Source organism: Natrix helvetica, assembly GCF_964273705.1.
Source record: "Natrix helvetica genome assembly, chromosome: 6".
Classification (NCBI taxonomy): Eukaryota; Metazoa; Chordata; class Lepidosauria; order Squamata; family Natricidae; genus Natrix; species Natrix helvetica.
The window spans coordinates 25,845,052-25,863,134 of NC_138553.1; the positions used below are offsets into that span (position 1 = coordinate 25,845,052).

Consider the following 18,083-nt stretch of genomic DNA (forward strand, 5'->3'; position numbering starts at 1 on the left):
ATGAAAGTTATATATTCAGAAAAAAGGAAGATAGTTAGTGTCCAGACACTGTTGATCAACAGTAGCTATGTAAGTAAACATTTATTTTATGCTTTGATTTCAAACAGATGGTTTCTAGAACTAATAGTAAGAATTGTTCAACTGTTTCTTCTTAGGAAAATAATGCAAGTACAATATTAGTAGAATATATAGGAGGATTACATTAGGATTCCCTTGAAAATTACATAAAATAATATAAATGACACAATATACATTTTAGAAGCAGTTTAAATCTCTCCAAGAAATTCATAGATATAGTAACTAAAAAAAAAAACACCTCTCAAATTATATATGTGCTTGATCCTGTTACATTAAGATAACAAAATCTCTGGGAGCATGTCTATGTAAAGAACCTCAGCAGGATTCTCTACTGCAATTCATCTGTATTTTAGTAAAATTCAGAATTGCATATGATTGCCATACTGCTAAATTAAACAGAAGTATTACTTGATTTCTATATTTAGGAATTATTCCCTGGACAGATGTAATCTAAAATTGAAACTTGATTTCTGAAATAGCATAGGAAAAAAGTATAATAAAAGTAGGTGCTTATATTGGAAAAGCACATTAAACTTTTCTTGATGCAATTTACACATAAGGATGAGAATGACTTTTACACATCACTACTTCAAGTCTGAATAGGAAATTTGACTTCTGCTTCCAGCTTAGATAAGAGCACTGTTATTTTAAAATATGACCATACTCTAAATTAAGGTTATCTTGCATAATAGTGTTATTTCAATTTTCAGGGCAGCACTCTAGTCAATCGTATAGCAGCCATGCATTTAGAAACGGTATTTAAAAAGGAGCAATTTTTAAAACAGTAATTATTCCAAAGCCAGCATACTTAATTTTTTTTAAACTGGCACATTAAAGAAGAGGAGAACATAATTTTGTCATTATAAAACTGCTCACTTTGACTATTTCTAAATATAGGAAGATCTCGTTTAACAATCTTAATAGGGAGCGGAATTTTCATTGCTAAGTGAAATGGTCACTACATGGCCACGATTGTGCTTTCCAAGTGGAAAACACACAACGCTATCCAGTTTCACACTTTGAGTTAAATTTGCCTCCTAACCATTCCCTGCCTTTTGGAATGCTGAAGTGCCTGCTTAGCATCTTATATACATCAAAGGCAATGCAATTGTATCACAGCCTGGTGGTGGGAATTGTGGACATGCTATGCAAACACATACTCTCTTGAAATCCTTTCCTCTCCAATCTCTCTGCTCTGCAACGGGGAGAAAGAAAAAAAGAAAAAGAAGCAAGTGATTTCAATTGCCAAGTGATATGGTTGTAAAGTGACACATCACATGACCACATCACTCAGCAACTGCAGTCCCACTGTCCGAGTTGTGGTTGTTAATTGAGAACTGTGGGTCATTAAGCAAGTAGGTATCTCAATCCAAGCCATTTTGTTTGGACTTTTCCAGCCCCAAGTCTCAGTAAGGCAACAGACTGCCTCCAGCTTACCACACTTTCCCCTTGTCTATGTCCTTTTGTCAGCACGATACCCTTCTTGGCTGGCAAGCCCTATTCAAAGTATCCATTATCTAAAAGCTACTAAAAATCACATTGTCATGACCCATTTTACTGGACGAAACAGTGCATCACAGGGCAACAATTTTTGAACCAAGGAGCCTCAGGGGGCCTAACATAGAAATTCAGGATCCTGACTCCTGAAAGAATAAATGCTTCAGTTTTATTAGTTGCTGTTGCACTGCTGGGCTGTTCCTAGGGTCATGTGATCTTTGATTTTAATGCTCTGTGAAAGTTTCCCAGCCAGTTTCACAATCTCTGGATCCCGCTCACATTTAGCATCAGCCACTTACCTGCCCCCCCCCCTCAAAAAAAAGAGGGGGAGGGGAGATTTCTGATTTTCTCTACCAGATTCCCACAAGCAAACTTAATAAGGAAGCTGGCAGGAAGTTGAAAATTGCTCCTGCTCCCAACTGCTTTTTTCAGTGTTATTCTGTTTAGGTAAAGAAATATTTCTGAAACAATGACCAAATGGGATGCAAGGTGTCTGATTTCTTATAAAGCTCCGTATAACACAGTGCCAGGTTATATTAGGGACTGCCTTACCAAATACCACCCACTGTTATAAGAACAGTGGGATCCCAAACTGCAATAGGGTGAAAGGAACAGGTGCCAGTAGGCAAGCTTTGCTGTGACTGCCACAATGCTATGAGTCATGGCACCCATAGATAAGGCTGTTTTGCCCTTGATATTACAGAAGACCCTGAAAGCTCCTTTTTAGATAGACATTTTCTCTTAGCAGATGCTGATGCTGATAGGGAAGACATTTTCTAGCTATATTATGCAGATGTGAAAGTACTTTTACTATGGTTGCTTCTTTTAGGTTTATTGCTAACCATCAGATTTGGTTGACTGATTGGGGCAGTACAAAAATAGTGTACTATGTGCTCCCCTATTTTAAGGTGTTCTAACTGGTACCTTCCACGTAAAGTGGTAAACAGCAATGGCTCAGCAGCCAAGGAGAAATGCGTAAGTGATTCCTAGAGGTCAGACGTGACAGATGTGTGGAAGAGAATGCTGCAGTCTGTGGAAAAATTATACTGAAGTGATACAGATAAGCCTTCCACTGTTCAAGGTGATACAACAGGAGGATGTGCTGCAACCAATTAGAACTCACAATTTATTGGTGTCACATTCCCTCCATGGGCCCTTGAAACAAAGTCAGATGGCTGGAGCCTGTGGGCAGCTCTCCCATTGCTGTTCCAGAAATAAAACAGAAACAGAAGTATCTTGCATTACCTGCAATCCATAGTTCAGCATCCATACAGATGTCAGCTAGCCCAGACTGCTTAGAGAGGGCTATAAAGCACTGTGAAGTGGTATATAAGTCTACGTGCTATTGCTATTGCTATTTCTGTCCTATAAACTGCCATTTAGTAAACATAGCACTTTGTAGAATTTGACTATGTTATCTATGGTCCCATTAAGTAATTTGAAGTTTGCTACCAAATATGAGATTACAAAGAAAGGAGACTTTATTTATAAATTGGGCACTGTTTCCAATTTAAAAAAAAAACCTTCAGATGGGTTGTGTTCTATTATAGATCTAAAACAGCCTATTGTCTTTATAGTTGGAAGTAGTGTTTATGTTTGATTTGAACCACTCTGAATACTTACACTTTAGAACATTCCTCATTACACCAGTTCAGTTCTTGGTATTCTTATTGGTATGTATCTACTTTTACTTGAACTTATTTGAATTTATGGCTGTCTGAAGCAGAACTTGATTTTGACAGTGCTAGTACTTATTTAAATAATTAAATAAGCAAACAAATAATTTATATGACCTCCCAGCTTGCAACTTGGGAGTATATTGTAAACAATGGAACTGCTAATAAGTAAATCGCTAAATACTAATCTGAATAGGAAGGTCACGGAATAATTTTTTTCAGGCTAAAAAACAGGCAAATAATCTGTCAAACAAAGATATCCAGTGTATTCTGGTTGCAGTGCCCAGCAAATTGGCAAACAATGTTAGGCAGGAAAGCAAAACAAAAACAAAACCACTTGGAATACATTCACCCAACCACCACATTCCAATCCCTTGAAGGGATGTGCACACTTCTTAACATCTGGCAATCAAGATGCCAAGAACAAACAAAACTCCTATAATTTAATCGTGCCCCACCCTAACCTACTCTACTTCAAGGTCTACTTCATTACAGTTCAGAGGTGGGTTGCTCCCTGTTCGGAACAGTTAGGGCAGGGGTGTCCAAACTTGGCCAGCTCGCTGGGGAATTCTGGGAGTTGAAGTCCACAAGTCTTAAAAGTTGCCAAGTTTGGACACCCCTGAGTTAGGGTGAACCGGTAGAGTCAGCGGTGGGAGGCTCTGCCCATTCACCTGGATGCTTCTGTGCATGCACAGAAGTGCACAAGCACGAGCGAACCAGTAGCGCTGGGATTTTTTTAAAAAATCTCTTTTGCATGGAACTGTAATAGGTGTATTACAGTTCCATGCAAAAGAGATTTTAAAAAAAAAACATCCCCATTTCTTTATGGTAAAAAATATTCCGAGTAGTTCCTATGAGGGACACTTGTTGCAAAGATCTTTCTTTGTCCAAAATCCAAGTAAAACAAACATAATAAGGTAGGGGTTCCTGAAAAGTATTGAATACTCACAATCTCCATTGAGAAATAACATTGCAAAGGAAAACCAAGGAAAACTAAAAACCAGAATGTCCATCCATCCATCCCATACAGCCACTAATTGATTAGTTTAGCTCTAGAAAACCGCTAACATTTTGGGCTTGTTAAGATACATAGATTTCCCACTGGGTGTAAAGTCTTCATGCAGAAATATCCTTTGTCTTCCAAAATTGATTGTTGACAGTTCTTGGACTTCTTAATGTAGTTTTTTTAACGTCCATGAAAATAACTAATGATGATACTGTGCTGAAAGAGATCCTGAAAATAATATTAAAAAAGAGAAGGACAGAGATTTGAAATTAAACCCAAATAGGATCACATTGGGGTGATAATTATATTTGCGTTGGGCTGCAGTTGCAAACAAGATCATAACAATGGAATAATAGGAAACTCTAAAGAAGAGGTAGAAAGCTATTATGAAGATGGTTGACTAGATGTAAGATCAGAATAAATGATGGCATCACCAAGGGAGCTACTCAGGGAAGTATTGTAATTAATTTGGAAGGAGTCTTCCCCAAAAAATGAAAAAAAAATCATAATAAGATTTTCTAGACTAATATTTTGAAACTGACACAACAAATGGACTGACTGCATTCTGGAATAAGAAGAGTACTATTGCCAAAAGTGATAACTAATTAGCTGCTAAAATGTGGAAAACTCACTGTTTCTAACACAATCCAATTATGCTTAAAAGGAAAAAGCTTTGTGCCACAATGTGAAAAATGCCATTAAGGCACTGATCATGGAAACTGGCCATAAGGCACCTGAATAGATGAAGTCTCTAGCTGAGGGTAAGACATCGACTGCCCAAATGTTAATGAACAGAAGGCTGACCTTCCAACCACAAAATAAAAACAGTCTGCAGATGGAAGATGAGACCAGGAGAAGGGAACACAACTAAACTCAAATGGAAATTACATACACACAGGTACAAAATTACTTCTATATAAAAGTATAATTAGAACTTAACTTTTTTATATGATGTACTTACAGAAGCCAAAGAAGTAAAAGGAAAATAAAAGGCAATCAGATTTAAGTGGGAAAAAATGTAGCTAGTAGAACATTATGCACACAACAACGTGAATAAAAAATGAATCTGAGAAAATAAAGTATTAAACAAAACAACAGACAATAATAAATTCATGAATAACAGAGGCAAGAAAGTTGTTCAAAGAACTGAATTCTCTCTTAAATGATCAAGAAACAAGTCAAAGATAATATTTCATATATGACTAGAAAAGATTAAAATCAAAGATTTGGAAGATTTATGAGTATTAAAAAGAAAAAAAATAACTGACATTAAGATTTTTTGAAAAAATGAATGTATTTGAAGTGAACAATTCATCACATACAAAGAAAGAAAGGGAAGAAAATTGCAATAAATAAAAACATAGAGAAGAAAAAAAAATCTGAAATTACAAATACATATATTCCACTTAATGTTATAAGTCTTTGAAAAGGAAACATAACTTTTCAATGTTCACGAAGCCTATCCAAGTGTTTGCATTAAGATAGTCAACTATATGACTGAATTTCAGGTAAAAAACTATAACAATCTGTTTAAAAAGAGGCAGATACAATATTTTATTTATTTATTGCAATACTGAATCAGACAGGGATCTTCAACAGGGCATAACAATCTCCAACAATTAAAACAACTATGGTAAAGTATCTTACACAAGCTTTGGTGGCTAAAAAAAATTCTTTGACATACCACCTGATTTTTTTTAATCAAGTGTAATCACATTGATTTAACAAGGTTTTTACTTTTACAGAATCATTAGTAGGTTTATTATTACTATATTGCTGATAGTGATGGTCAGACAGAAAGCTTGCAAGACTCAAATCATTACAGTTCCGTGCTAGTAGACACCTGCTATGGATCAAAGGCGTATAATAATTAAGGAATTATGTTAAAAGTTATCATTAAGATCTCTTAGCATTTCCAAAGTAGTTCAGGATTAATTTATATTCATAAACTAGGAATCTCAAATTCTGGGGATTCTATGACTATTGCCAAGATAGATTTCTCAAGTTATCTGATCAAGGTGATCTTCCCTAGGCTTCTTCTCTCAACAAAGGTTCAAATGATTTGTATTCAGACCATTGTCCAGAAGTCCTTTGGGAATAAAAATGTCCACAGTAACTGCAATTAGTGCTAAAGCCAAAAGCAAGCAAGAACTCTTATGTGTTAATTTTTGACAATTGTGTTCAAAGACCATATACATCCTACATTTCCCCCTCTTTATTATTTTATTTTCCATGCATGAAGCATCATATAGCTTACCTGAGAATCTAGTCCAAGGCCTAGATTCTTTTGTATTCATTTTCTGGGTGAAATATTAACTGTGCAATGCCCTTCCTAATAGGCTATTATTCAAATGCTTTGGATTACAGCTTTTGTCTACCTGAACTAGCATGGCCAATAATAGCATTTGGAAGTAATGGATACTGTAATCTAATGCACTGGAAGAAAGCAAAATATGTTATACGTGTTGAAGCCAAAAAAACTATCTGCAAAAATCTTTTCTAATGATATACTGTATGTGAACTTAAGCAGGAGCTGATCCCTTTTCCTGGAGAGAAAATCATTCTGGAAAACTTACAAGACAACATAAGATTCTTAAAGAAGGTAACATTCTAATCACAACTACCTTGGATTCCATTCCATCTTAATTAAATAATTTTGATCTATTAATTCCATATTAAGTTCCAGTTTTCTTCAAACTGTAGTTTTCAGCAGGAAGATTAATTATTTCAGTGTTTGCTTATTGCTTAATATACAACTAAATTGAAATTTAGGTTGTTTTTTTTTTTTTTTTGAAGATGGGAGTATTTTCTGACAGATAATCCTTCACTTTGCCACTTTCTCAAATTACATTCTGTTTTCACTTCCTTCTAATGTGTGGAGTGGCTTGGAAATTAGTACAGCAATTTGCTAAATATGTTTTTAGCTTTTTACAGGATCTTAATCAAGACATTGATTTGATACGCCATGAAAATTACTATCACAGCCTTTAGATGTCAAAGTATTTTCAACCATTTCATAGGATGACATTCTTTCTTTACTTCCAACCCACCTGTAAATAGCCACAATCTAATCTAACATTGCAATTCTAAGCACATCTGAGATTGCCAGAAATAAAAAGGACTTGCTGCTTTCAAATAAAAATATGATTTTTTTTAAAAATAAAACATACCTTTAATGGAAAATGGAGATAAGTATGGTAATATGTAAGAACAACATCAGCAATGAAAAGTAACCTAGAATACATGCTTATATATTCCATATCCTTGTTAGGTACCTTGTTAGATAAAATAGTTTATAGTACATTTCAAAAGATCATCCCCAAGAACACGACATTCCTGAAACTGCCTTTATTTTATACTTACAACAACAATGTAGATTTGGTTGAAAACCAATTATTAGTCTAAATTTATCCAGCAATCTTCATGTCTGGGAATTTGAATTTGAACCTGGGTCTACTGTATATGTCTGTCTGTCTGTCTGTCTGTCTGTCTGTCTGTCTGTCTGTCTGTCCGTCTTTATATATAATTTATCACACAGAACATGTGGGACTACTGATAATAAATCATGCATTTTTTTCAATTTCACAAGTGTATGTATAATTTTATTTAGCTAGGAAAGCCCCAAAGGTGCTTTTTCAAGAGGCAACTGGACTTTCTTGATTTTTCTTTGAAGACGTTTCGTTTCTCATCCAAGAAGCTTCTTCAACTCTGACAGGATAGTAGGGAATGGAATCCTATTAGAGCTAAAGAAGCTTCTTGGATGAGAAGCAAAACATCTCCAAAGAAAAAACAAGAAAGTCCAGTTGCCTCCTGAAAAAGCACCTTTGGGGCAACCATGATCTGGATCTCTGAGAATCTCCATAGACTTTTAGCTAGGAAAGAATTTATTGTATATGGAATGCTTTTATGGTATGCTAGCACACACTGATATTTTATAATGCATTTCTTTTGCAGGCAAAATTGTTTTAGAAATTCATTGCATTTTTTAAATGAAAAGATTCCCATACTGCACAATTTTGTCCGAATTTCTAAGTTTGGAATTGAATTGCTAAATCTTGAAAAGTGCAGGCATAGACCTTTAAGTTGGCTGCATTCAGCAGGCAAAGCATAGAGCTGCTTAACCCAGGCAATTTCAGGAAGTTGTAGCTAGACAAATTCAGATTATATCTCTGAGCCAAATGGATTTATTTCCTGTTTCCAATATTTATGTAATTACACAAGGAAATCTCAACATGAAGCAATTTTTGGATTATATTTTACCTTCAGCTCATCAGCATCATAGAAGTTTATGCGCACTGCAGGGACCATCCATGTCTGGAAAAGGGTTGCCAGGATCTGTTTAGCAATAGCGTCTGCAATGAGATGGAAGTGAAGAGGGTTCCGCCTGTCGGAAAGAAGAGAGTAGGAAATAAGAATGGTGAAGGCTTCAGACTCCATTTATACAGAAATAATTGCCTCTCCCCCTTTGCAGATCACTCATGTTTTGCTTTATGTATAGGCAGCAGTACATCACGTTAGAATTAAAAAAAAATCCATTTCATTTGGCTATAGTTAAATTTCTCACAATATGCAATTTGCTTCTTCAAAGATTAATACCCTCCCAAATTTGTAGATTTTTTTTACAATTTTTATTTACACATTTTTTCCATTATTATGCAAAAGTGCTTAGTCAACAGTGTATTGTCTGAGTCCATTCACTTTTACAAAATAATAGTGTGCTAGTAACAATAACAACAATGATCATAATAATGATAATAGTGTCAGGATTCTGACTGATACCCTAATTAAATCATGAGCCTCAAGCCAAGCTTCAAAAGAAATCCAATTGCTTATTAGGAGCTTCATTGAATTTGAATTTGAATTTATTAGATTTGTTAGCCGCTCCCTCTCCTCATGTCGGCACGAACTAAGTAAAGCCAACTTTGATCTTGGCTCTGATCCTGTTTCCCCCTTCTCCCGTGTGTCATCAGACACATTCCTCAATGAAGCAATTTTGCAGGTTGTATAAGTCACTTCCTCCAGCCACTGTGGGTCCCCCTGGAGATGACCATGATCTTGCCAGCTGGAATGTGCTTTGCTTTGACTGAAATGCAAGTTCCTCGATGCAGCTGCAAGGCCCAGTTCTCCATCCCCCTGCCTATGGCAACTCGAGAGTAGGAAAGGCAAGTTACTTTTTCATCACCAAAGTAACTGTGAATGATCATTAAACAAGTCTGTTGCTAAAAAAAAACCTATGGCCTAATGAGAAAGAGCAACATAGTTCACTTAGCATAGGGGTATCAAACTCATGGCTCGCAGGCCGAATGTCTCACATGCTGGCGCTGCCCCTACCCAGTTTAGCACAGGGGGAAAAAGTCCTAATATACCATGTGATGCTGCCATGACACTGCAAGTTTGACACCCCTGATTTAACAGCTATATATAGCTCCAAATAGAAGAAAACATATATCAATTTAACTAATTAATGCTTCCACTATTAATCACCAATGTAACATGGAATCAAAAGCCATAACAATAATTCTTGTACTATACCTCCTTGGTAACATCTGGACTTTTTATTTTACAAATTCTATATTTAAATTTTTTTATATATTATTTGTTTACAGCATATTTGTTAAGTTCCCAAATTAAATTAGCCTTGGAAAAATATTGATTCCTGCAGTTTAATAGTGTAGGAAAAAAATCTGGAATCAACTACCTAGGATTAACTTTCCTTTATATACACAACTATTAGTAGGAGGTCCAAATACCGTATGTTTTTAGAAAATAAAATGCATAAGCAGGCAAAGAACTTTGGTTTATTTATTATTTTTTATGCTACCCATCCCCCTTGTGAGGTGACTCTAGGCAGCTTGCATGTTATAAATATGTAAGTAAAATTATCCTACAATTTGCACAAATATATTTTTATTGTGTTGTGAGTAGGATTTAAATTTTCTTCAAAAATCTGTTTACGATTTTCTATTTCCAATACATACTTTGGTAATATCATTTGGGAATTGGTGCTATGATCTTTTCAATGAAGAAGCTAAGAAGTGTTGTGTTGTATATAAAGACCAATGCAATAGAAGATACATTTGTGCTACCATTGCAACTCTTCGATTTTAAGCATTAGTTAGTTGTAAATTACTGCATTTGATTAGAAAGCCATTCCACAAAATCACTGAAAATTTGATCAAATATTTTGGACATTAAATTGGATACGTAATGGCATGTTTCTATTTTACATACATACATACATACATACATACATACATACATACATACATACATACATATATATATATATATATATATATATAATCTTGTTTAAAAATGACAAAGTAATCACACTTTTAATTAGCAATATTAAATGTGCATCTGAATTACGGTACACTGATTTGGAATGCAGATGTTATACATTCAATTTTTAAGCATCCATGAAAAATATAATAAGGATGTATGGTCACTTCAAAAAGGAGTACTGCTTATCCATTTATATCTGTGTGACTTCCCACTTGGGGAAAGGAATAAAAAGATGTAGAAGCTAGAAGAAAACAGATGGGCCATTTAGCCTTTAGCATTTTCACAGCTTTCTCTCAAGCCTCTGATTATCACTGTGTGCTCTCATTTACTTACAATTTAAAAAGTTAAATACCTGTACCTGCCAAGTGTAATTTTTCATCCATGATAGGGTGCTTAGAAAATGTTACATTAGAAAGAGAGACAATGGCTTTTTTTGAATTATCCACAAAATTAAAATGATTCTGTTGCAAGCATCTCTTAATGGATACCTAAGTCAATTGTCTATATTCTCCTGGGATGTTGGAATACAGAGAATCATTACATAGTTGTTTGTTTAATTTAAATCAGTAATTTTCAAACTTGGCAACTTATGTCCACACATCTTTAAGCTGCCAAGTTTGGAGGGGGTAACCCACTGATTTTTAAAGGATCACTTTTGCTCTCTGGAACCAATCTGGAAAAGTTCGTGTGGTTTTACTTCTCTTTAGTGCTACAACAAAGGACTTTCTAAAGCTGAAAAAGAACTCACAATATGAAAGAAAATGGATAGAGGTTAAAGCAAGCATACCAGGAGTGGTTTCTGGAATTCTTTCCAAACCCTTAAAAATAGTTCTGTTGCGAGTCATATGACAGTGATGGTGTCAACTTCAAAGCACCACTTTGCTGTCACAACCCTTGTTGCTTTTCAGCTTGCCACAATAATAGTGGGGAGGGAGAGCCATTTTTGGAATGCCAGTTCCAGGTGGCAGCAAGAAATCGTCCCGTGGGAACCAAGGTCATCTAACCAGATGTTCAGCAAAGACTTGGATAGTTTCCATAACAATACCTGGCCATCTAATTGGACAATGTGACCTGCACTAATAGGGGGAGGAGGAGCCTATTCTTTAATTATATGAAAACTCCCGGAATTAGGTAGAGTTGGTTTTGCTTTCAATCTGTGGCAATATGACGTACTCAATAAAGTTTTGCATCCAGAAATCGGAATGTCTTGGCAGTGCTTGTTTGCTTGGGTTCATCGATCGGAACCTTGACAGATGGAGGACAAAGGGGTGAGAGGGTGGGGATTGGGAACATCAAAATAGACAGTATTCCAAGTCACTTCCCGTGCCTCTCTCACAGGTATGTGTTGAGTGATCCACCCCTTTTTTGAGCTCAGCCTTTGTTCACTACTTTCTCCTCTTCCCGCCCTAGAACTTTGATCCTGTTCTTTGGTCTGTATTTTGAAATACTGTTTCTGTTGATAGACATTTGTGAGCCCTTAACAATTTTCTACTGACATGGACGAAGTAATAACAAAAACATAGGAAAGCCCAAAGAACCACTATCACAGGACCAATGATTACATCATTTGTGGAGGCTGAATTAAGAGCACTGACATAGAGATGAACTTTGTTTTGATGTAAGACCTTGAGGCTCTTGAGGATTTGACTGCCTGGCTTAGTACCCGTGCCAGAGCAATGCCACATTAAACAACCTACTTAAATGACTACTTCAGATGAACAATCTATTTACCTGTCATTTCTATAAACACGTGACTAACCTCAACAGTGCCTTAAATTAGTTCTAACCAGTCTGAAGGAAATAAGTGGAACTACTATACAGGCTCAGGGGCTTTCAAAGTACGTGACATATAATCTGTGCATGACCACGATCTGATTACATAGTGGTACATATGCCTATAAATATAATAATATCTATAAAAGCTGGGGGTTTAACAAGTGCATTTGAATTTCATTCATGTAATAACGTATTGCTTCTTTCCGATGAACTAAAAAAACACACAAACAAATACACAATTCTAGTATTTGAGAGGCTGCCACAAAGAGGATGAGGTCAATTTATTTTCCAAAGCACCAGAAGGCAGGTCAGGAAACAATGGGTGGAAAATAATAAAGGAGAGAAGCAACCTGAAATTAAGGAGAAACCTAATGAGGAAAATTAACCAGCTTGTCACCAGAAGTTGTGGGTCCTTCATCACTGGGTCTTTTAAAGAAGGCTTGTCTGAAATGGTATAGAGCAGGGATATCAAACTCAAGGCCCGGGAGCCAGATCCAGCCTGTGGGGTGCTTAGATCTGGCCTGTGGAGCTGCCCTAGAAACAGTGAACGACCGACTCACAGTGCCTCTGCCAGAGGGTTTCACTGGCAGAGGGTTGCAGGAGCTGTCGCAGCTGAAAATGGAGTTCCAGAGGACTGTGGATGGTCCTCATGAGCTCCTTTTACACTGGCAGAGGGTTGCACGAGACCATTGCTAGGGAGCTTGTTTTCTCTGGCAGAGCACTCAGGCCACCAGAGCCCCCCCCCCCAGGTCAAACACAACCCTGATGTGGCCCTCAGTGAAATCGAATTTTACTCCCCTGGTATAGGGTCTTTGCTTGAGCAAGGGGCTGGAGTAGAAGACCTCCAAGGTCCCTTCCAGGTCTATTCTGATTGTTTGATTGTTTACTAGAGTATTGTGGTGATTATTCACTACACATTAAAGATGTGGGGTGGTGGGGCTAACAAACCAGTAAATAAGAAAAACAAAACAAAACAAATCTTATCAACAAAATAGAAAATATTGTTAAAAAATAATCCCGCACAAAAACCAATGTACCACACAATTAGTTTATAACAATATAAATCTTGGTCTCTTCCACCCTTCTGGCTCTAATGCTTGGGAAGTGGGCAGGGAGAAGTCAGATCTCCTGGGAAGACCAAGAGCGTTGACCACTCCAAATAAATCACACTGGGGAGGTTGTTCTATAGAGTAGGCACCAATTTTTTTAATTTTATTGTTGTTAGATGCCTTGGACGTCCCTGGAAAAAGAAAATAGAAATAGAAATGATAATAACAACAAGACTTGCTTTATAATTTTATAAAAGCAGCCGTGAAGTTCTTGAAGAATTTAAGAGATATAAAGTAAACCATCTTTAAGAGTGACCAAATGTGTCTCTATGGGTTAGAAAAGGGGAAGATTTCAGTTGCCAATAGATATGAATGGATCATTTTGTCATTAAAGCATTTCCCCAAGAGTGTAGAAAAGAGAAGGCCATTTAGCTGAAAATGTTATATACTCTCACTGGAGAGATTAGGGGAAAAAAACAAAAACAAAAATGTTTCACTCCAAGAAAGGTCAGGAGAAACAAAGTAAAAAACCAGTGAAATGGAAAGCATAAGCATTAGAGAGCAAGCCCTCTATTCCTGTCTTTGAAGATGGAAAGCAGTTAAGGATTATGTTTAGGCTTTTGAGAATTTCCTCACACAACCAATGTGTTAGAAATAGGAGGTGGAGAGGTGAAAGTGACACAGATCCTTCGTTACTGGCATGGGCTAGTAAAGTTGCATTATTTCAACTGATAAACAATTTAAAAGGTATTGCACAAAACAAATACAAAGAGGGAGGGAGGGAGGGAGGGAGGGAGGGAGGAAGGAAGGAAGGAAGGAAGGAAGGAAGGAAGGAAGGAAGGAAGGAAGGAAGGAAGGAAGGAAGGCAGGCATTATATTGCTTCTGGCAGTAATTGAACCTGGCAGAACTCCCCAGAATGTGATCTTGTCTGTGAATTCCTAAAATAACTAAGCAAAAAACCAACAATTAATCATTAAAGCCAATTAAAACTCATTTTAAAACTTAAAAGTTAACATTTAAGGCAAATGGGGTAATTAAAATAGATATTTTTTTTAAAAAAAAGGATTATAGTGCATGTAGCAGAAAGAACAGCATATCTGTTAAAAAAGAGTTGATGGTAACAAGGGCAATGTTACATATACACCTGTTACTTTGGCTTACATAAAACGAAGTATGGAAATCTTAATCCCCATTACAGTTAAAAATTGAGGACTTCTTGTAATTTTATACATCCACCTTCAAACATCTATTTTGATTGAACATCTATAAATCTATACATCCACCCAAACATTCTATCTTTTTGGAAAGTATTAGACCTACATGGTCATTCTGGTTCCCATTGTCTCTACTTTTTACAGCTTTATCATACCTTTACAAATATGAGAATACAGTTGTCGTACAGTACCCTAAATGAAAACACAAAGACTTCACACTTATTTAAATCTGAACTACATTTGCCATTGATTATTTATTCAGTGTAACTTGAAATCTTTTGATTTTTTTTATCAACCTGAATAGTTTTGTTATCAAACTTGACTAGGTCAACATTATTCCTAAATCAAGATAATTTATGAACAAATTTAAAAACATTGATTGGTCCCTAAAGGGAACTTTAATTCTTACTCTCACCTAGTGAAAATCTATCTCTTCTCTTCAGTTTTGTTTTTTTTAACCAGATAGCAACCCTTATACCAGGAGTGAAATTCAGCAGGTTCTGACAGGTTCTGGAGAACTGGAAAGCAGAAATTTTGAGTACTTCAGAGAACCAGCAAATACCACCTCTGGCTGGCCCCAGAGTGCGGCAGGAATGGAGATTTTGCAATATCCTTCTCCCAAGAGTGGGGAGGGAATGGGGATTTTGCAGTATCCTTCCCCTGCCACGGCCACCAAGCCACACCCACAGAACCGGTAGTAAAACATTTTGAATTTCACCACTGCTTTATACACAATGATTAAGTTTGTTTTAGGAGTCTTGCTCCTTTCTATGTTTAGTTATTTTTTATTTAATTACAATTCCAAACAGCATGTCTTTAAAATTAAATTGGCTGGCCAATAAACGTTCAGTTCTTTTCTCATCCATTTCTAAAATAGTGCTAACTTCCTGCTCTCTGGCACTGAGCCTGATTTGATGGACTAATTACAAAATTTTGCTAAGAAGTCAGCAATTTGACTTTTGAGTTTTTTAAAGAATTCTCAGGTGGCAGGTGATTTGTTACAGAGAGACGTTCCCTTGTTATCTCAATTTACTTTAGTTGTAATGCTGCACAGTCTCGAGAAAAAAATATGTTCGATTAAGGCAGTTACACGCTATTCTGTGCATATCCCAAAGCACTTTTTTGCCTTGAATATCTTCAGTTCAAGCAGGCAATTGCACTTCCTAGATCAGTGATGGCGAACCTGTGGCACGCGTGCCACAGGTGGCACGCAGAGCCATTTGTCAGGGCACGCGAGGCGCTGCCCTGTCAGCTGGCCAGCGCGCATGCGCACCCTGGCCAGCTGAGTTCACCCTTTTTAAAAGCTATTTTTCACCCTCCCCAGGCTACAGAGGCTTTATAGGAGCCTGGGGAGGGTGAGAACAGCCTCCCCCGCCCCCCCTGAGGCCCTCCGGAGGCTTCATGAGCTTCCGTGAAGCCTTTGGAACGCTTAAAATGACCCTCCGATGTCCCAGCTTCCTGACGGTCCCTGAAGCCGACCCTCCCAGCCTCCTGACGGTCCCTGAAGCCTTTGGAGCGCTTAAAACGACCCTCTGAGCAAACCGGAAGTGACTTCCGGTTCGCTCCGAGGGTGTCAGGGAAGCCTCCTGACGGTCCCTGAAGCCTCCAGAGGGCATCCGGGGGGGCGGGGGAGGCTGTTTTCACCCTCCCCAGGCTCCTATAAAGCCTCTGGAGCCTGGGGACGGCGAAAAAAGCATGTAAAATAGCGGGGGGAGCACCTGTAGTGCACGCATGCGCACTGGGAGGTTATGGGTGCGGCACGCCTGCACACGACCCCCCTGCACTCCCCCCACTTATGGCACGCGAGCCAAAAAAGGTTCGCCATTGCTGTCCTAGATTTTCCTTATCACTGTGACCACTTATCAACCCACTGATAATTCTGTAGAAGAATATAGTATTCTTGCATTACATTATATTGAAATAAAGAACATATTATTTTGATACTTAATATAAGGAACATAATTTCCAACTTATGGCTGTTGTAATATCCCCATGGTCACATGCTCAAAATTAATATGTTTGGCAATTGGTTCATATTTATCACGGTTGCAATGCCCTGGAGTCTTGGGAATCACCTTTTGCAACTTTCTGACAAGCAAAGTCAAAGGGGAAACCAGATTTATTTAACAACCGTGTTCCTAACTTAACAGTACATTAATTCATTTAACAACTATGGCAAGAAAAGGCGTAAAAATGGGGCAAAATCCACTTAACAAATGTTTCGCTTAGCAACAGAAATGTTGGGCACAATTGTGGTCATAAGTCAAAGACTACCTGTAATTTTTCATATGCTAAAATGTACTCTAGGCCTTCCACCTTGGGATGACAGACTTATACCATATTCTCTATATGTTTCGGCCTGAGCTTTTCATTAGCCCATCCCAACATTGGTCCGATTCTTCATAGAGGTTCCTGAAGCATGCATGATATAACTTCCATGTGGGATGGTATCCAACCCCTACCAGCTTTCCGTTAGGATCATTTCAAAAGTTACTTCCCTTCTGATATTATGACTTTCTCAAGTCAATGATGTGATGTGATGTGAACCATGCCCACTATCTCCTCTTCAGCATTAACCTCCAGTATGTCTTACTGATATGTGGTATCTACAAACTTTACATAGGCAAGCTAATCACTACGAGATCTATATTAGAATTTAAGCTGAGTTTCTAATGATTTCATTACTCACACCAAAACCCGGCCTGGAGGATACCCTCAGTGTAAGGGGATGTCAGCTCATCATGCAACTATTTGTTCCACCTAAAGGAACATGTCCCTCTTCCTCAAAAACGATTCTTTTCTCCAAGGCCCTTGTTCTGTTTGACAGCAAGAGAGTGTTATTCTGTGCCTGGAGCAAAATTTTCACATTCTGAAATATCTCCTCTTTACAGCTCTTCCTCTCCAAGCATGTCTAGCTTGGCTGCCTTATTTTTAAGGGAATAGATTTGTTCCCTGAAAGCCATCAGCTTACTGTTCTGAGAACAAACTCACAACTTATGTCCAGCAGCTGTCAGATACTCATTTGACATTCTATACAATAAACCGGAAACATTTTTTACTCCTCCTGGTTTTCTAGTTTCATATGAATTATTGTTACTTTGATGTTTTCCCCCCCGGATTCCTCACACAGTCACAAAACTTGTCTTGATTCTTAGAAGAGGAAAATCAGTGCAAGGAATCCTTGACTTACAACAGTTCATTAGTGACTGTTCAAAGTTACAACGACACTAAAAAAAGTGACTTATGACCATTTCTCACACTTTTGACTGTTGCAGCAGCCCCATCGTCATGTGATTTGCAATTCAGATGCTTGACAACTGGTTCATGTTTATGGCGGCTGCAGTATCCCGGGATCATGTGACCACCTTTTGCAACCTCTGATGAGCAAAGTTAATGGGGAAGCCAGATTCATTTAACAACTATCATAGCTATGTTAACCAACTATCGTCCTGTCTCCAACCTTTGCTTTTTGGCAAAGGTTGAAGAGAGTGTGGTGGCGCA

General features: G+C 37.4%; 1 protein-coding gene across 3 annotated transcripts in view; it reads right to left on the reverse strand.

Moving 5' to 3' along the window:
- The window catches only part of LARGE1 (LARGE xylosyl- and glucuronyltransferase 1), a 352,715-nt gene that overhangs the window by 155,887 nt on the left and 178,745 nt on the right, over positions 1-18,083 (reverse strand). For all 3 annotated transcript variants that reach the window (XM_081957172.1, XM_081957171.1, XM_081957173.1), the window contains exon 5: positions 8,518-8,641. In XM_081957172.1, the coding sequence (XP_081813298.1) occupies positions 8,518-8,641 (124 nt within the window). The remainder of the gene's footprint in view (positions 1-8,517; positions 8,642-18,083) is intronic.